Source organism: Panthera leo, chromosome C2, assembly GCF_018350215.1.
Source record: "Panthera leo isolate Ple1 chromosome C2, P.leo_Ple1_pat1.1, whole genome shotgun sequence".
Taxonomy (NCBI): Eukaryota; Metazoa; Chordata; class Mammalia; order Carnivora; family Felidae; genus Panthera; species Panthera leo.
Window position 1 is genome coordinate 156,434,340 of NC_056687.1, and position 20,067 is coordinate 156,454,406.

General features: G+C 46.0%; 2 protein-coding genes across 7 annotated transcripts in view; one reads left to right on the forward strand and one right to left on the reverse strand.

Annotated features, from left to right (window-relative positions):
• Window positions 1-6,377, forward strand: part of FBXL2 (F-box and leucine rich repeat protein 2) — a 133,970-nt gene extending 127,593 nt beyond the window's left edge. Inside the window, exon 17 of one of the 2 annotated variants that reach the window (XR_006207337.1) lies at window positions 5,121-6,377. The gene's annotated coding sequence lies outside the window, so the exon portion shown is untranslated. Of the gene's footprint in view, window positions 1-1,104; window positions 1,339-5,120 lie in introns of those variants that run through there. The other variant, XR_006207338.1, reaches the window with a different exon arrangement.
• UBP1 (upstream binding protein 1) overlaps window positions 1-20,067 on the reverse strand; it is a 51,008-nt gene that overhangs the window by 12,338 nt on the left and 18,603 nt on the right. For 4 of the 5 annotated variants that reach the window (XM_042955914.1, XM_042955918.1, XM_042955915.1 and 1 more), the window contains exons 3-9: window positions 14,948-15,024; window positions 10,424-10,529; window positions 9,871-9,977; window positions 7,426-7,578; window positions 7,211-7,321; window positions 6,653-6,760; window positions 1,349-1,452 (exon numbers count right to left, since the gene is read on the reverse strand). In XM_042955914.1, the coding sequence (XP_042811848.1) occupies window positions 1,349-1,452; window positions 6,653-6,760; window positions 7,211-7,321; window positions 7,426-7,578; window positions 9,871-9,977; window positions 10,424-10,529; window positions 14,948-15,024 (766 nt within the window). The remainder of the gene's footprint in view (window positions 1-1,348; window positions 1,453-6,652; window positions 6,761-7,210; window positions 7,322-7,425; window positions 7,579-9,870; window positions 9,978-10,423; window positions 10,530-14,947; window positions 15,025-20,067) is intronic. The other variant, XM_042955916.1, reaches the window with a different exon arrangement.

Sequence of the window (20,067 nt, forward strand, 5' to 3'; positions counted from 1 at the left end):
TGAAAGCAAAGGCAACTCCACAGAGAGGGTGGCGCCTTCCTGGTCCTGTGCTCTGCCTCCTTTCTTAGCATCTGTCCTTCAATCACTTCAGTTCTGACACTGACTGGTGACTGTCCTTCTGGACCCACTGGGATGGGGACGGCTCCCGGAAGGTGCGGGAGCCCACAACCCGCCCCCGAAGTCATGACCGTCACGCCACCCAAGAGGACTCGGGACCGGGCTGTGACAGCAGAAGGGCCCCCACATGGGGACACACCAGTCCCTGGTCTCCCCGACGTTCCTCCTCTTACAGCGCAAACATCTACGAGCTGAGCTGCCCACCAGTCTACTCCTCTGCTTGTCTTCTCATCAGACCCTGTCGCAGACCGGGTCCCCGTGTTCCCTCAAAATGCGGATGTTGATCCCCACGCCCCACTCCCTGCATGACCGCACAAGGAGGCGGGGCTGTGGGGCAGGGACCAGGAAGGCGAGGTCCCACGGGCATCCGCTCCATGGCGTGAGGACACGGGCGGCCGCCATGGCGGAGGGCCCCCGCCAGAGCCACCCAACCCCACGCTCCCAGCTCCACGACTGCGGGAGACGAGCTTGCACCGTCTCTAAGGCCCCGGGGGCTGGTGTTCCCTTCACGGTGGCCAGGGTGGACCGCGACGGACCGCGTCGGGGCAGCCAGGGCGGAAGGAAGAGAACCTCTCCCTCGGCAGTCTCCTGTAACTTTCCTTCCCAGCGAGAAGCTTCCGGCAACAGGGGACCTCCGATGTGACCCGCCGGCATGAGCTCTGCGACACCCCCACGCACAGGCCCCGGGGTCTCAGGTGCAATCCCAACCGAGAGGAACATGGAACGAGTCCACCGTCTCCGGGTCTAAAACCACAGTAAGGTTTTAGAAACGGAAAGCTCTTCAAGTTTAAAGACTCACCAATAAACACAGTGTGTGTAGCAGGAGGGCAAAGGAACAGGGCAGAAAACAGCCCTGATATGGTGCGATTCAAGACCAATGTACGTCCTAAGAAAGGCAATCTCAACACCTGCAAGCCCGTTCCACCGTGGTAACTCACTGTCCTTCTCTATCCAGGACTCCACTAATGTTCCTTCTCTCTCACCTAGGATGTATCTGGAAAACGCCCCCTTTCCTACAACTTCCACAGTTGTGAACGTGTGAGGCACCAGGGCTGAGAACGGAAAGGCCAGCAGGCAAGGAAGAGACGACTTTCCTCTCAAACCGAGGCGGCTGGACCCCACCACTAAAGACTTCAGATCCGTGTCAACGAGCAGACGCCGTCAACCAAGGAGGGGACGCGAGGGGGCACGGCCCGGGCCGCCCCGGGCGCACGCCGGCACGAAGCAGTACCTGTCTGGGACGCTGCACGTGCCCTGCTGTGGGGAGGTGAAGGCGGGCGCTGTGGAAGGGCTGCTATTCACGTAGGCTGTGGGGGTATCGGGCCACGGAGAGCACTAAGGACAGAAACAGAAATCAATTAGCGAGCTGCTTTTAGAAGTGTATGCAAGAAGTATTTCTGCAAGTCACTGTCTAGTCTGGCCAAATGCAAGGTCATAAAACACAAGACACTTGACACTCATCAAGGAACCTCACAGAAACATCAAATTTACTACCGCGTGGCCTTTACGTGCCACCTGCGTCTATGCACTGACTCATCACAGGGAAGGCCTGAAGTGAGGACAGCAGCGAAAACGTATGCAGGCATTCGAAATGTACACTTATGCACAGCCGGCTTTCAAGACCCCTCCCCTTCCTCTGTAGCAAGGGTCTCGCAGGCACCTATCAAGGTTTAGGAACTGCAGAGGCAAGGACGGTTCGTAAGCATCCGACACGTATGGTGACCAGGACGGTGGCTCTGTCCCCCTAGTGCTCCTCTGCTCTCCTGCCCAAGCAGCACCCTCACCAGTACCGCTCGCCTCCCGGGTTCCTTTAAGGTTAACAGTCCCCAACCAAGCGAGGCAAGGCAGGCCTAGCATCGAAACACATCGACTGTGCGCGGTGCTGCCTACGGCTCTCTACCGGTCTACACATGTCTACACACGCTTCTGGCTTCTCTTTTCTGAAAGGGGCATGGTGAACTAGGACAGCTTTCAGCCTAGGCACCATTCTGACCACAGACAGAGCAAAGACACAGACACGCGCCATTACAATTAGGAGAAGTGGAAAAGCTAAGTCAAAAGTGTGCTGAGCAGGTCAGGGCAACCAAGTAGGAGCTTCAAACCTGAGCAGGAGTCCACCTCACTCCCTGACAGGGTCCCTAGAATGAGTCCGTGGGAGGACGCCCTCGGTTGCCAGGCCCCCTTCGCAATCACCCTTCTCACGTTTTACACAAAAAAGCCATCATGTCTCACCACGGCCAGGGGACAGAAGACCCGCCCCCAAACAAAGCAAAAGACCAAAGATATCGGGATAAATCAGAAAGTACATGACTCTAAAACAATGCTTCTGTTTATGTCGGGTAGTTTTCAACTCCTTGCCTTCCAACGCTTCAGGAATACCTAGCGTCAGCTGACACCTACTCAAGTAATCGACCGGATCATAAAAAACAGGTCACTGGGATTTGGGGCAAATGACTCAAAAGGAATTGCAAGACCTGAATGACACCACTCGAAGAAAAGTAAGCACGTCTAAACAAAGTTTCTAAACAAAGTTGCTTTTCTCTACAAAAAAAAAAAAAAAAAAAAGACAAATGTAGAATGTGACTGCGTTCCGCCCTGTCTCCTCCAACAGGCATTTCCAATAACATTTCTATTTTTACATTTAACAACTGTTTATTAATAATTGTATACTTTGTTGTTTTGATAAACTGGTACCAACAGCAAGTAGCTGGCTGGCTCAGTCAGGAGAGCACACAACTCTTGATCTCTGGGATGTGAGTTCAAGCCCCACATTGGGTGTAGAGTTTACTTTCAAAAACATTTCTCAACAGACTTAAGAGCCTTATGGTCAGAGAAAATATTAAATTTCAGTTTGAATAAGTCTGTCATAAAGAAGTAATTAGGGTGATCGTTAAAAGATTTTCAGGCGTAAGAGTCTGTCGTATTGAGATGAAATTATTTATGGCAAGTGGAAGAGAAAACAGATCAAGGAGGAAGAATGGGATAAAATTTCAGGCATAACTACAGAGCTCCATCATGAACTTTTTATTTAACATTTATTTCTTTTTGAGAGAGAGAGAGACGGAGAGGGAGAGAGAAAGCAAGCGGGGGAGGGGCAGAGAGAGAGGGAGACACAGGATCCCAAGCAGGCTCCCGGCTCTGAGCTGTCGGCACAGAGCCCAAAATGGGGCTCGAACCCACGAACCGTGAGATCATGACCTGAGCCAAAGTCAGACGCTTCACCGACTGAGCCAGCCAGGTGGCCCCATCATGAACTTTTTAAATGAACAACAGTTGGGTGTTAAATTGCTATGGTATTTAAATTCGGCAGGATACACTTCAAAAAGCAATGTCATGGTTGTATCTTAAACCGACCACCCATTACGTGTCCCCTCAAAAATGGGAAAATTGACCAGAGTGTTCCAACTACTACCAACTTTCACAAAGAAATCTCATCTGCCCAGACAGCACCACTGAACTCACCGCATGCACAGCAATTTCACTCTAAGTGGCCTTTTACGCATCAGTGCCCACTCCCCTGCAACTAGGCCGCTTCTCTTTCCAGCTCTCAAAGTAACACCGCCTCATCTTGCAGTCGGAGGAGCCCAACTGGCAGATCCAGCAAGTTCTAGGTGTCGCATGTTCACGGTCCTCTCCACTGCCTGGAAGACGGTTCCCTTGCCGCACCATAAAAACTATGACCATGTTGCACAACATGCACATCTAAATAAGGTAAACCGTTTAGTACTAAGTCTCCCCAAATCCGTTCATCACTGCCAGCTGTCTGAGGAAATGAAGCCATCAAAAGCTCCAAGTTAACGCGGCACAGTAATACGGCAGGGACACCAGATTTATGAAACCTCCATAAACACACCTATTTCGCTTTTACACGAGATTCCTTCACCAGGAGAAAAGCAGGGATGCTAACAGCTTACTTCTAAAACCTGCCCAATAAATACGAGGCTCGACTCACTGAACACCAGGAAACCAGTGAAAACCGGTCCTGTTGGGAGGCCTCGGCTTCTAAGAAAATGATGGGTGCCAAGTTCTTAAAAGGCCAGGCTGAATGAAGCACCAAGGCCGGCTCTCTATTTTGTAGGTTTCTCTTGCAGTCTCAACTGGAGAGGGGAAGGGCATACCCACGAAGATTTTCACAATGTTTCTTCTACCCTGTCGTGCTTCCCTGTCTTTAAGCAATGGGGGGTGGGGGACACCTGGCTGCCTCAGTCATGAGAGGGTACGACTCTTGATCTCAGTACCCCACGTTGGGGGGAGAGACTACTCAAAAAGAAAAATCTTTAAAATAAAAATTAAATAAAAAATAAAAGAAAGCAGGGCACCCGGGTGGCTCAGTTGGTTAAGCATCCCGCTTCGGCTCAGATCATGATCTTACGGTTCGAGAGTTCTAGCCCCGCACCGGGCTCTGTGCTGACAGCTCAGAGCTGGGAGGTTGCTTCAGAGTCTGTGTCTCCCTCTCTCTCTGCCCCTCCCCCATCCTCTCTCAAAAATAAACATTAAAAAAAATTTTTAAATAAATAAAATAAAATAAAATAAAATAAAATAAGCAACAGTGCAGTGCCTACGTTCCTGAGGAAAGTCTGTAATTCATTATGGCTCCAGCAATACCTGGCTTGGACTGGTGTGGGCACGGTTTCAGTGCACCGTGAACAAAGTCCCTCCCCAGGTAGACTGGAAAATGCCGGCCCGTTTTAGACTGTAGACACTGGCAGCCTGATCTGAGCCAGTAAAATACAGCTCAGGGACAAAGACCAACAGACACGTTAAAGGGGTTGTCGTGCAGCAGCTGTCCAGAGCCAACAGTAGGGCCTCTACTCAGCGTGGGACCATTTCAAACAGCACCTGGTAATAGGTGAGCCTGCCGTGCTTTCCTAACGAAGGCCAAGTGTAACTACCCAAGAACTGTAAGAAATGCTGGCCTGCCTTTGTAGGTACTCGCACAAATATACGAAACGCTGTGGACTTTTTTACAGGGACTAATCTGTACCTTACTTTTTCTTCAACAGGTTTCAAAGAGGAGCTCTCGCCACCCCCTACGAGTATCTTAACCAAACTAAATACAGCCCAGGGCAGCAAGCAACACGCTCTAGGAAGATGTGAAATCCCAGGCCAGTGAACTGCTGACGTTTTGCATACTTTAGACTTAAGAGTCATTAATAATTTACCAACAATTCTACCACCTCCAGATTAGCTCCGGACTATAATAGATTTCCTCAATTTACGAGTTATCAGAACGCATTCCTTTTCATTAAATAGTTTCTAACAAGAAAGGAAAAGCGACTTCAGTTACCAGGATCTCCCCAGAAAAGTTTACTAAGAACGGCTGGTGAGTCTTCTGCTGGGAAATGCAAAGAAGATTGAAAAATATAAAACTGAAGGGGGCCCAGGGGACCCTGGGGAGGGAGCATATAGTTGTCCACACAAGCTTTGATCCAAATCAGAAAAGCCCAGTTAAAGAAAACGCATTATGTGCGCTCCCTATCCAGACATCCACTTTTCTGTTTCACTGCACAAAGAAGCACTTGAAATATTTTCACTCAATGCTCTAATCTGGAAATGAGGGTCCTGTGATAAGGCCTGTGACTTTCATATTCTACAGAGAATTACATATACACGTGTTAAGAGTGAAAACGTCATGTCTGGCACCTTGATTTTACAAACACTGCCATGACGAATAGAGTAGCCATGAATACAGATGATGACAGTTACTTTTAAAAATTACTGAATGCTCTGTGTTTACATTTACTGCGGGTACCCGGTGATCTAAGTTTAAGTAACAAGAGAATGCTTTGTGGGCCGTTAGATGAAGAGCTGTGTCGTAAGATAAAGACATGCTGTGCTTAAGGTGACAAAGCCAAAACCCTCGACTGCATGTTGGGAGAACCAGGTCTCAGTGTAGCAAGATGCACTCGCTGTTCTGGCCCGAAGCACAAAGTCACAATGCAGGAGCCAAGAGGAAACACTGATGCAAAGACTTTTTTCTACCAGTGCTGCCAAACAGGCTTTTAAAAGCACAGACAGACACACATTCTTATACTACATGCAGGGAAATGTGACACAAAGTATTGCCTGTTAATGTCAAGCTTGCTGCCACCATTTGTCTAGATATCCATTGCATTTTCTTATCAGTTATACACATGAGAAAGCAAAACCTTTTTTAATTACACAAAAATGATTAACTCTTTTACTAAAGAAAGTATTTTCAATTAATTTCAGTGCTCTTGAAGGAAGTGTGTGTGCAAAGGAGAGATAGGGAGGGAGGGAGGAAGGGGAGGAGGAAGGGAGGGAACACATTTCTGAGTGTCGTTTTTCCTTCCAAAACCACCCAATATGGTCAACTTTGTTTTAAAGTGTTAGATTTAGGAAATTTTCCTCAGTGAGGAACAAACAGAAAGCAGGAAGTCTAAACAAAAGCAAATTAAATCAAGACAAGGACATCAAAAACAAATTTGGCTTTACTTTTCGGTGGAAGTTGATCCTATATCTAACACTGCACAAGGTTTCCTGCACAATGAGAAGAGAAGCAGAAGTCCCTTACACTGCCTCGCTTTGCCAGAGAATCACCGTAGTCTGCTGGCAAAGTCCGCTTGCTGGACTTTTTCTGCTCATGTTCAACTGCATCTTCAATTATAGGCTCAAGCCTCATCTGGACAAACACCAAAGATTGGGATCAATGTCTTTTCATTATACAAAGAAAGATCTAATACCCTGCTTTATGTCTCTGCAGTCCAATTAAACAAACGTATGACTAGCAGGATTCCAAGTTAAAGAAAATGCAAAACCCCAGCAGTGACAAAAATCAGACATTCTAGGCCCCGACTTAATCTCTTGACAACGTTCAAGGTTTGTAAGGTCTGTTTCTGAGACCTGATTGGGATTTCAGCATCTTCATTCCGGACCCCACCCAGGAAACTAATCTATTAAAATCCCCCAATTTAAATAAAACATCTTCCCCACCAATTTCACAGAGAACGTTATGTCAGCCCACCACCCAAGCTTCCCAACCCTCTGTAGCGAAACCCCTCCTCAGAGTGCCGCTATGCAGACTGCTGCGTGTTTCTCTTCAGAAACCAGAGCGCTGCTGGGCGGGCGTTACCTCCGTGAGGATGGTGGTGTCGTAGGACGGCTGGTACTTTTCCTTCTCGTGAGCGGTTCTCTTCTCCATCTTCTCTCGGTCCGTTTTTTGTTTCCTGTCCGCACCTTTAGGCTTAAACACAAAGCAGAGGGTTTCGTCCAGCAGGCTGAAGACGGAAAATTTACAAGCAACACCGGGCCTTGGTTATTACTAAAAGCCTACTTTCTCTCTCTTACCTTAAACACTTTGATTTGGCAGCTAGCTGAGTGTAGATGATCCGTGTATTCTCCGTTTTCGTTCTGCTTAAAGGTGTCCACCTGGATCCTGAAAGGCACTCCCTTCTCGCCTCCGTGCTTCCGGGGAGTGAATTCTGTGCTGATGCAGTGCACCTGGAAAACGACTCAAGCTGAAAGGGACTCAGAGACCCGTCTACGGAGCCCCTTCTATCTTACGCCTTCCGGGACGTCCCGCCACAGCCACAGATTCAAGATCTTTTCAAACCAAGCCCTGCATATTAGCCAGATGCCTGTCGTGAATTTCTCCGTACGGCTCTCCTCTCACGAATCCCACTGGGCCTTTCTGGACTTTCCCCAGTCCGGCGCCTCCTGTCCTTTAACGCAGGACTTGTTCCCATCGCGGGTGCTCTCCTACCTCCACTCTGGACTGAACGGTGCTCTCAGACCCAGGGTCCTCGGCCTTGCACACGGCTCAGTCCACGGCAACGGACACCTCACCGTTGAGAGCTTCCGTTTGTCCGCCCTCTCCCGCCACCACCTCGCCTAGCCAGCCCACCGCCTTACTGCCGGGCCTACACACGCCCACTGTGCGACCGACCACCTGGGCGGTGGCCACCTTCCCCACAGCCCACTACTCACCCTGCCTGTGCGGTCTAAACTCCTCTGCCAGCCCTCAAAGTGCACCGAGGACAATGCTCACTTCCCACCACTTCTGTTCCTCTTCCGATACCAGTACAAGGCCAGCTAATACGAACCGTGTCCCTAGTGATTCTTAGTTGATGGGAGATACTATTTGGTAGGCCACAAAAACACAAAATACTAAAGATTCTTTACAGTTCACACAAATGAGAGCCTACTTAGGCTCATCAGCAATTAAGCAATTTCCCTTTCTACATGAAGATTACCTAACTCAGTTGTTTTAATAACACCATACGCAAATTTGAACAGAGAGGGTATAAAAGTTACTACTAAGTATATTTTACACATATTATATTCATGTTTTTAAAAAACTCATCTCTTAGGGATACAAATGGGTATTTAGGGTGAAATGAAATGCCTGGGAGTTGCTCTCGAGTGCTCCATCAATAACAAAAACCAAGGAAACTACTAGTAACTGTTGAAGCCAGGTGGTGGATACACTGAGGATTCATTCTTCTTCTCTTACTTTGGTGGGGGTTTGACATTTTCAATATTAGAATGTCTTTAAATAATTGCAGAAGGAATCTTGAGCTGTACACTTTCTTCAATCTCACCCTTTAATTTTTTTTATTTTTTTAAGTAAACTCTATGCCCAACGTGGGGCTCGAACTTAACAACCCCAAAATCAAGAGTCGCATGCTCTATGGGCTGAGCCAGCCAGGTGCCCTAATCCTACCCTTTTAAAAACAGCAGCTTTTGGGGGGTGCCTGGGTGGCTCAGTTGGTTAAGCGTCCGATTCCTGGTCTTGGTTCAGGTCATTATGTCGTGATTTATGAGTTTGAGTCCCAAGTTGGGCTCTGTGCTGACAGTGCAGAGCCTGCTTGGGATTCTGTCTCCCTCTCTCTCTGCCCCTCCCCCCGCTTGCTCTCTATTTCTGTGTCAAAATAAATAAAAATAACCTTAAAAAAAAAAACAAAACACCTTTTGTTTCGAAGGGGCACATGCGTCCCAATGTTTACAGCAGCAGTATCAACAATAGCCAAAGTATGGAAAGAGCCCAAATGTCCATCGATGGATGAATGGATAAAGAAGACGTGGTATATATATACAATGGAGTATTACCCGGCAATCAAAAAGAACGAAATCTTGCCATTTGCAACTATGTGGATGGAACTGGAGGGTATTATGCTAAGTGAAATTGGTCAGAGAAAGACAAAAATCCTATGACTTCACCCACATGAGGACTTTAAGATACAAAACAGATGAACGAACATAAGGGAAGGGAGCAAAAACAGGGAGGGAGACAAAACATAAGACTCTTGAATACAGACAACAAACTGAGGGCTGCTGGAGGGATTGTGGAAGGGGGGATGGGCCAAATGGGTAAGGGGCATTAAGGAATCTACTCTTGAAATCATTGTTGTACTATATGCTAACTTGGATGTAAATTAAAAAATAAATTAAAAAAAACCCAGGAGCTTTTGTTCAAGAGAAATACATCTTACGAGAAAAAGAAGTTTTAATTAGAAGTTTTGATTAGTGTTATTACCAATGGTAAAAGTAGTTTGAGTAGTAGGTTAGTCTATAAATGACGGATTTAGTAGGATAACCCCAACTTCACTTTATACACACACGTATACAGTTATGTGTACGTAGGTTGAAAAACATACACATATAGAAGACATTATAAGGTAGTTTACAAACAAGCTTTTAAAGAAGAGAACATTGTGTGTGAAGAATTCAAGCTCATCCATGGTCCTTCAGATGACCAGGCTGGTGGACTTCTAATAAGGTAAAACTCCAAACCTGAATGAAAGCAGACGTGCGCTTTGCAGGGTCCCACAGAAATTCAACCGCATTTAACTGGCTTGGATTTGTCCTGGTGTCAATTATTCCCACAGACATTGGAATATCTGTATTTTAAGAAGAAGTTACACAGAAACTCATCTACTACAAATCACTGAAAAGTTACAACTTAATATCATTACGTGCAAATGAAATCCTTCAACACCTCCACGCTGAACCTTTTCCTTCAACGTTCCCATGGTCAACCACACTAACACCCAAGCCCGCCCAACGTGCACGAGACTTTCTCCCCCCACGGTTTCTATTTCACTTCATTCAACGCACGATGGATGTGCCAATCGAGAACTAAATAAATGGTTTCAAACTCAAAATTCCTGACTCGGGCTCTTTTAGCACCAAAAAACCCACTCCGTTTCTAAGTTCAGAACAACTCAAGGCACGCAGGACCCGCTAACACCAAAGTCTCCCCTCACAGTTAAACACGCTGCCAACACAGTGACGGGCACGGCTGCCAACCGCCGTGTCTCCAGAGTCTTCCGACAGCCACTCGTACCTAAATCGAGAAGTCTGTCTCCTGGGCGGTTCCACTTCCAGCCTTCGAGTTGCTGATGCTCTGTGTACTGCAGCCGTCTGTCATGGAATACAACTCTTATGATGCTCTGCGGAGTAAGTGGGGAAAATGAGCGCTTTTAAACTACTCCAGCTAAGATGCGAAGTGCTTTCACTTCTTATGCATTAACCTACAACAGACGAGCATGCAAGGAAAATTCTGCTTTCAACATCTTCTAAGCGAACCGCTTTCTCCTTGGAATATGTGGATTATGGCTATAACCATTCAGTGCAAGAAGAATTACAGCCCAGAAACAAAAAGCACAAATAAAATGATCACTCAGGTAAAATGTTTATTTAAAAAGTTGCCACCGCAACTCAAAATTAAGGTACACGTCCATAAGATCAGAGAGCAAGAATTTGACTTCTATGAAGAAAACATCAGATTACAAACATGAAAGGGCAGTAGAAGCAGACAGAAACCCGGGCACAATGGCAAAACTATTTAAAATAACAGTTAATAACTGAGGGTTTTTTTTTTTTTTTTACAGATAGTCAAAGTACTAATATATAGAAATGCTGAATCGCTGTACCTTACAACTGAAACTAATGTAACACTGCATGTTAATTATACTTCAATAAAATGAAAAACTAAAAAGACAGTCAAGGGACAGGTGGGAGAATGTGCCCACACCCACCAAGAAAAGAACATATATGCTAAAGTCATTCCCTACTATTTACGTGCAAGAGGTTATCTGAGGTAAGCAGTGGGGGGACGTTCCGCCCACAGGCAAACTTCATCCCAACACTCCGGTTCCCAGGGAAGACTTTACTCCACACACTCGAGGCCAGTTCTCCGCTCTCCGCCCATCCCTCCTTCACTTCCCACACGTTTCGGGTGCCAATGATTGTTTGGTTCCAGAAACAAGAAAACAGGTCATGCAATGTCTTCAGATACCAGATTTACCCTAATTAGTGTTTCTGACGCATTTATAAGCAACTTTCTCATGATGCAGTAAGATCATCATGTTTCCAGTCTACGCTCTTGTCTGACTAGGAAATAATCTGTTAGCAACACATATAAATACTGCTTTAGTGCCTTGCCTTCCCTACCCACCAGGGTGCTGCCCAAAATGTGGCAGAATGGAGAAATATTTTGAAGGAAACTATTAAAGAGCAGCGGTATTTTAATGTGAAATACAGTTGACCCTCGACAGCATGGGGGTTGGAGGCACCGAACCCTCCCACAGTAGAAAATCCACGTGTAACTTTGGACTCCCCCAAAACAACTACTTACTAGCCGACTGTTCACCAGTTTACCGATAACATCAACGGCTGAGTAACGCACATCTTGTGCGTTGTTACAATAAAGTAGGCTAGAGAAAACAAACTTAGACTAAAAAATCATAAGAGAAAATACATTCACAGCACTACGCTGTGTATATTGAAAAAATCTGCTCCTAAGTGGACCCGTGCAGTTCGAACCCTTGTCGTTCAAGGGTCAACTGTAGTTTACAAAGAGGCCAAAAAAAGTCACTGGGACCAAAGTGGAAATCTATAAAGGCACAGTCACAGCTCTGGTTCGTGCCACCCGCCTTGCCACCGGCACCCACGTCTTTCGGGGCCTGCCCGGGCCGTCCACCAGCACCCACGTGACACCGCCGCCCGCGGGCAGCGAAGACCTCACGGGGAAGGTGCACGGGCTGGCGGGGGCCTTGGGTCACGTTGCCCAACAAGCCGAACTCAGAATAAGGTGCAGCACAGAAATGTCATGATTTGATTCTTTCGTATTTAGTGAGAACCAGATCGAATCCACACATTCAGATGAAAATAGTGTGAGAATATCGGTATTGGATTTAAGAGCTTGACTCAACCTCATTCTGGTAGGCCAGACTAAAATGGCACAGTAAAGAATATTGAAAGAGAACCAGAGTTAAGAAGTGGCAGCCTATTAAAAAAAAACTCGTGAATTTGGAAGGGGAAAAGAAAATCAAACACCAAGAGAGCCAGCAGGGGAAAGGGGCCCTAACAGCAAGAACGAGCAAAGCGAGCACATCACCAAGGCTACTGAGCACAGCCAAGTTCCAAAGCACCTCTGCCGACCCGGCATTTGTTCCCTAAGATGCCCCCACCGTAGCAGACTCAAAGATCGTGGAGTCAGGAAATTAGACACCAGATTGCTGCACAGTACTTCCGGGATATATACTGCAGATAAAAAAAGGGTGGGATTCTTAAGAAATTCACCCTGCAGTCCTCTGGCAGGAGCAGACTGTTGCTCTGAGTCCCAGGCAAGCTCTCGGGCTCTAACTTGATGTATTCTGGCACAGCCACCAAATATCAGACATGTGGCTTATCATGTGGAAGATGAAACTGATTGAAAACCTTAGAAAAAATTTTTTAATGTTTATTTTTGAGAGGGAGGGAGGGAGGGAGGGAGAGAGGGAGGGAGGGAGGGAGGGAGGGAGGGAGAGGACGAGCGGGAAGGGGCAGAGAGAGAGAGAGAGAGACACAGAACCCGACGCGGGCTCCAGGCTCTGAGCTGTCAGCACACAGCCCGACGTGGGGCTCGAACTCACAAGCAGTGAGATCCTGACCTGAGCCAAAGTCAGACGCTTAACCGACGGAGCCACCCAGGCGCCCCAAGACCTTTTCAAACTTAACCTTTCCACTCTGTAAGCTAACTGTTTAGGAAAACTGATGCTTTCAAAATGAGTGCTCTTGTCGAGGAAGAATATGCTTGTTTAATGACAGCAAGACACCCACTTTGCACTTAGAGGGAGACGGTTTCTCTACTGTCAACAGTTCACTTACCTCATAATGAAGAGCTGTTTTTGCCTTAATTTCTTACCTGGCATGAATCTTGTAAATTAGAGGTTTTTACATATTTTAACTTGGAACTAAACCCAAGAGGCAGAACTTAAAGCAATCAAGCAACAACTTAATTAACCCTGCCATTCCAAGCTAACCTGACTGGTATTCTCGAGTAGCTTATCACAGGCACCCATGATACACGTGTGTTTATCATAAACCACGTGATAAACACATGTGGCTGCATCATCGCACCATTCTACCTCTGGTTATATTTAAATTTTACCATATAAGTAGCTCTTTATTAACATCTACCATTTTTACGTCCAGTTTTAAGGACCTCAATACCAGGCACACAATGCCTTATTGCATTTTGTACAGCAGTCTACAATTTAAACAACTTTTCAACACTTCTACATCGATTTTTTTTAAAGCGGCTTCTCACAGTCATCCAATGTAACTTTCACAGTGACAGAAGAATTCACCCACATCTTCCCTTAAAATATATACTCCTGGTGGCATTTTCACAAATACAATTGGCAGATTTGCCTGCAGGTGAACCAGGGCACCCGGTGGCCTGACAACAAGCCAGCCTGGTAGGACTAGGGCATCCCGAGAGAATCTCTGACATTTCGAAGCTTCCTACACACTAGAAAATGAGAGCTGTTAATCTGACCTGACTCACCCTACGGGGAAAGGACCAAACCCACGGACCGAGCACAGACCCGACAGACTCCAAGCGCAAACTGGTGAAGGTGAGAATGGGAAACGAGCTGTCTCCCTCTGGTCCGGGAAAGATGGGAGCCCTGGGAGTCGGAAGTCTGGGAGGAAGCACTAAAACATCCCAAAGATGCTCCGGCTCTCCCAGATGGGCCCAAGCTGCCTTTCCCGCGCTCACCCTCTAAAAAGGCAGACCCACAGAGGGGAGTCTTTCCATGCAACGCCTCTCCATACCGAGAGCCCAGCAGTGCCCAGGCCCCCGGGTGCCTCTCTGGGAAGACGGAAGCGTCAAGAGAACAAAGGGCTGCTTCTCTCACGCTGACACTTAGCCACACTGAAGCTCTGCCTTCCCTCAAGCTTCTTCCAGAAGTCCTGCCCTGTAATGCCACCGAATCTATAGTACACCATTCTGTGTGACAGGCAGAGGCTAGAGGATGCCCTGCAGGACACTGGAGGGAGCAGGACGGTCCCGAAGATCTATCCTAAAAGGAACGGACTAGCCAGCCGATGGTTATGCCTCCTACACTTGGAACGACCGCCCTCGTTCAGATACGTCTCAGTGTGGACACAGGGTGCACAGAGATTTCCAGTCTTCAGAGAGATTTTAAGAGGTGAAATAAAAGGGCTTTAAAAGTGTCATATGAACACTTAACGTTTCCCCCCACATTATTCTTTTACTTTTAAAGGAAAAACTTAAAAGTCTCTGTTGTGGTGGTGGGTTTCTCCCCCACGGCTGCAACTGTGGTGCCTTAGTGTCCAAAGGGCTTTCGCATTTACTTAACCCAGTAACTGCTATCATTTCTGTTTTATAGACAAGGACACAAAATATAGTTCAAAACGTCAAGAGTTGCAGTATAGCCATTACTTCTTAAAGTGAAATTAAATGATTTTAAAAGAACGACTCTCCTGCAAAAAAACCTAAACCTTCTACGGCAAACCTGCTACTTTTTTCAGTCACTGCAAACAATACCTGTTAGGAATCAAAATGGATCATCCTTACCTTTACCAATTTTCCAGTAATCTCGGGCATATCTCCCATTTTCCGATTATCCAGCATCCGAATTTCATAAGACTGACCTATTTTGAACAAATTGTTGAATTTAAAGAAACTGTGTATCACCGACAGTCCACACAAAGAACATCGCTGTTTAACATAAAACTTCAATGGCCTCTCAACTAGAGAAACCATTCAGGTTGATCTTTCTTTCCTACAAACCACATCATCCTTTCCTTCGTACACTATGACAGAAGAATGAAGAGATTCTCTGACGGTTTGTTTTCATGTGCTAGACTCTCACATTAACATTTTATTATACACACAAGCATAATCTAAGACCAGTTTTTTACCACGGCTTTACTGAGATACAATTCACATACCATAAAATTCATCCTTTTAAAACCTGACTCGTGCTTAGCATATTCAGAATTGTGAAATCATCACCACTACCAACCATGGGGCATTCTCATCACCCCGAAAAGGAAACTGCAGCCCTCAGCAGGCACTTCCCACCCTCACCCACTCCGCCCCTGGCAACCACTCATCACTCTATTTTCTGTCTCCAGGGACTTGCCCGGCTCACACCGGACATAAACGGTCACACGGTACGTGATTCACCGGCTTCCTTGACTACGCATGCTTTCAGCGTTCACGCGTGTCCCAGCAGGACAACGGGCAGATATCCTTCCACTGCACTCTGCTGCATCCCCCTTGGCAGATGCCACGGTTTTTACAACTGGAGGTTTGTGACCACCTGCATCAAGCAGGTCGATCGGCACCACCCTTCCAACAGCACGTCACTGAGTCCTCGTGCTGTACCTGTCACGTTTTGTCATTCTCAGTATTTCAATTTGTGTAATTCACAGTATTGCAGACTTTTTCATCATTATTGTGTTTGTTATGGTGAACTGTCATTGTAACCCACTGTTTAGCAATAAAGCATTTTTTTTTGAAGTTTATTTATTTTGAAAGGGAAAGAAAGAAAGCGAGAGAGCAGGAGAGGGGCAGAGAGAGAAAGAATCCCAAGCAGGCTCTGCGCTCTCAGCGTGGAACCCGATGCGGGTCTCAAACGCACAAACTGTGAGATCACAACTGAGCTGAAATCAAGAGTCAGACTCTGAACCAACTGGCCTCCTCACTGCCTGGGCCTCCCAGGTGCCCCGCGATGAAGTATTTTTTTACCTAAAATATATACATGGTTATTGCACACTGACTAGCCTATAGGGTGGTGTAAAGAGAACTTTCATGTGCACTGAAGAGCCGAAAAACTCATCTGACTCATTTTACTGCAAGGGTCACTTACTGCGGTCTGGAACAGAACCTGCGCTGCCTCTGTCTGAGGTGTGCCTGCACTTCACTCCTTTTTACCGCAAATATTCCATCGCAACAACGTACCCCGTTTTGTTTGGCCACTCACTAGCTGACGGACATCTGGTTGGTTCTCCTTCTTGGCCATTAAGAGTAGCGACACTGTGAACATCTGTGTACTGAGTTTCGTGCGAGCCAAGACCACGTTTTGATCTAGAACCTTCTTCCTTGTGCCCAATGGACCCAACTCACATTCTCTCGCTGTTTAATGTCCATAAGAAAACACAAATAGACATCGACACACCAACCTGTATCATTAGGAACGTAAGCTGTTGCCAACAGTCAAGAATGTACTCCGCAACCACAAAAATGATTTCTCAATTACCCATCATTAAGTAGTAACGACCACAGCATAATCTGATGTGGAGAAAATCAAGAGTGCTTACAGGAGCACCTGGGTGGCTCAGTGAGTTAAGTGTCCGACTCTTGATTTTGGCTCAGGCCACGATCTCATGGTTCATGGAATCAAGCCCCTCATCGGGCTCTGTGCTGACAGTGTGGAGCCTGCTTGGGATCCTCTCTCTCCCCCTCTCTCCCTGCCCACCCCTACTCGCTCATGCTCCCTCTCAAAATAAATCTACTTGAAAAACAAAAAAAAAAGGCGTGTGTCTGGTATGCATATGAAGCTGAGGATATTTATGATCTAGTCCACACTCCAATGGTGCATACTCTGTATAAAAATATACAGAAGGTACTAGATCATATGGTCAAAATACAACAAAAGGTTATTAAATCACAACCAAATCACTCCAAGGCTGGTGAAGGAAAACCATTACATATAGTATGTTACTAAGAAAAAGTCCTTAAGTCTTTCAACAGATTGAGATTACCACTAGATAATACTATGGCAAAAGACATTCTTAAAAAGTTAAATTTGCAGCATACTTAACAATGGATCTAAACTCAGAAAAACAGTAAGAAATAAATTTTAAAATAAAGTATATGAATAGGTATTTTGAAAACTATACTATTATACATTTAAAAGTACACTCAACTTCACAAAAATTTAGGCAAATTAACAAAATGTTTGTGTTAATTATCAGATCAATAAAAAAATGTTTAATTAAAAACCAAGTAGGTGAGGACAGGGGAGAAATAACCTGCCCAGGAGGGAGGGAAAACTTGTCCTGTGAGGATTATTTTATGATCCTCAAAATCTCAAAATTCTCAGCACTGAAAAAAAATCAAATCAGGTGCCTGAGTGACTCAGTCGGTTAAGCCTCTGACTCTTGGTTGAGGCTCAGGTCTTGATCTGAGTTTCCTGAGTTCGGCCCGCATCGGGCTCTGTACTGGCAGCGAGGAGCCTGCTTAGGATTCCTCCCGCCCCCCCCCCCCCCACCCCTCCCCCACTCATGCTGTCTCCGTCTCTCTCAAAATAAATAAACTTAAAAAAAAAAAAAAAAATCAAATAAGGACAACGCCTCCGTGTTCCTGTCTTCCTTTGTATGGTTTTTCCTAGTCAACCTAACAGGACACCTCTATGCTCAATACAAAGTTCAATGTTTTCACAAACATCTCAGGCTTCGTTGCTCCTGTATTAAAGCACTGTCGATTTCTATTCTCAAATCCAAAGTAAGTTTCTACAACAGGCTCTGTAACACTTGCTCCTCTTTAAATGGTTTCCCTATGGGCGCCTGGCTGCCTAAGTAGGTAGAGCAAGCGACTTCTGATCTCAGGTTTGTGAGTTCCAACCCCACGTTGGGTGTAGATTACTTAAAAATAAAATCTTTGAAAAAGAGATGATATTCACTGAGTGAACAACCAGGCCTTCATTGGTTTAATTTCTCCTTCTCTTTGATCCCCTTCCATAAATCTCTTAATAATATAGTTTCCAGAAACATGTCTAGGTTTTAACTGAAATATAAAGAAGACTCCAGTATCAATGGAGTATACAGTTAACAGCAGTACTCTGATTTGCTAGTCCTATTTTAATTTTCTTATTTTCTTTTAAACTCTGTAAAAAATGTCTATTTATTTATTTTTGAGAGACAGCATGCATGCACCTGCGTGAAAGAGCAGGGGAGGGGCAAAGAGGGAGACAAGAGAATCCCAAGCAGGCTCCGTGCTGTCAGCACAGAGCCCAATGTGGGGCTCAAACCCACGAACCGTGAGATCATGACCTGAGCCAAAATCAAGAGTCAGACACTTAACCAGTGGAACCACCCAGGCTCCCACTAGTCCTGTTTCCAACTTTATATTCTGAACTTACCTTTCATATTTTGACTTTAAGTTTTATTGAGAGAATATGCACGCACGCGCGCGCGCACACACACACACACACACACACACACACACACACACACACGTGCTCGCAAGAGTAGGGGAGGGGCAGAGAGAGGGAGACAGAGAATCCTAAGCAGAGTGCACTGTCAGCACGGAGCCCAATGCAGGGCTCGATCTCAAGAACCATGAGATCATGACCTGAGCCAAAACCAAGAGTCCGAGGTTTAACCTAAGCCACCCAGGCACCCCTGAAGTTTTGACTTTTTATTCTTTTGGCTTACAAATGCAAAAGCACTGACAGTCGAAAACTATAATTGTTGTGAGTTCACATCCCCACCCAGTCTAGCTTCCTCAGATGGACTCCAGAGCAAATGGAGCCCAAGCTGTGACAGTCCCCCACCCCTCCCCTCCCCATGGCTAAGTTCAAAGAATTGATTTCTAAGGTCCTAATATAGAACTTGAATCTATAACAAGAACCACAGCTAACCTCAGGGAAATGCACAGCTGTAAAATGAAATTAACAAGAAATATATTCTTTTTTGAAACTTCTATCATTTAACAGTATTTTTCTTTTTCTTTCCGAGTTTTTATTTCTTACATATTGGTTTTCTTCTCTCTCTTCTCTTTTTTTAACAGTATTTTTAATCCAACAGACACGCTATTTCCTAGGGCCTAAAACCTGGGTTCTCCAAATAGAAGTTGGCCTTCCAATGAGTAGGTATTTCTCATCCGACAGCAGCGAAAAGCTGACCTGGGAAAATCAAGGGGTTCAGCAGTCACATCCCTCCCATAAGGAGGGAAGCATCGAGGACTCAGGTGCAGCTGTAAGACAAGGGGCGGCCCAACTGCAGCCAGATCCCCACCCCAGGGGAGAGCCAGCTGCCTTTACGCCACCCTCCGGGGCCCCGCAGCATTTAGACTACAGTCTTTCACTTCGCAAAGTGAGACTAATTCTTGTCACCTAAGGGCAGAGGAGGTTAGCTGCTCAAGCATAAACAGGAAGATACAAATATGGTTTTTAAACTCTGTACTTCTATTGTTCAAAACAGTACAAAAACTGACGCTCCGAGGCATCGAATACAACTTGAAAAACTCGTTCCAATTTACACCTGCCTAGGACGTTAAGACTACACAGAATTTATCTTTTCTTTATGGTTTTATGCAATGGCAAATATTCTTCAGCAATAGCTGCCCAAGAGGCAGAAGGTGAGCAATGAACTTTAAGGGTAGGCTACCTACCGGCAGTGACCGAGCTACAGCCAAAGAATGGCACGAGCACGTGCCAACACTCAACTGAGGAGACCCATCCATAAGGCAGTGGTGAAGGAAGCTTGCATACTTGCCTGAATATTCAAAGTGATTAAAATATGTAAGCAGGGGTCCCCAGACCAGCAGCAGCGGCATCACCTGGAAACTTGTCAGAAATGCAAATTCTCCGGCCCTACTCCAGACCTCTAGAGACAGAAGCTCTATGGGGCACAGCGATCATGTTTTGACAAGCCCTCCGGGTAACCCCAAAGCATGCTACAGTT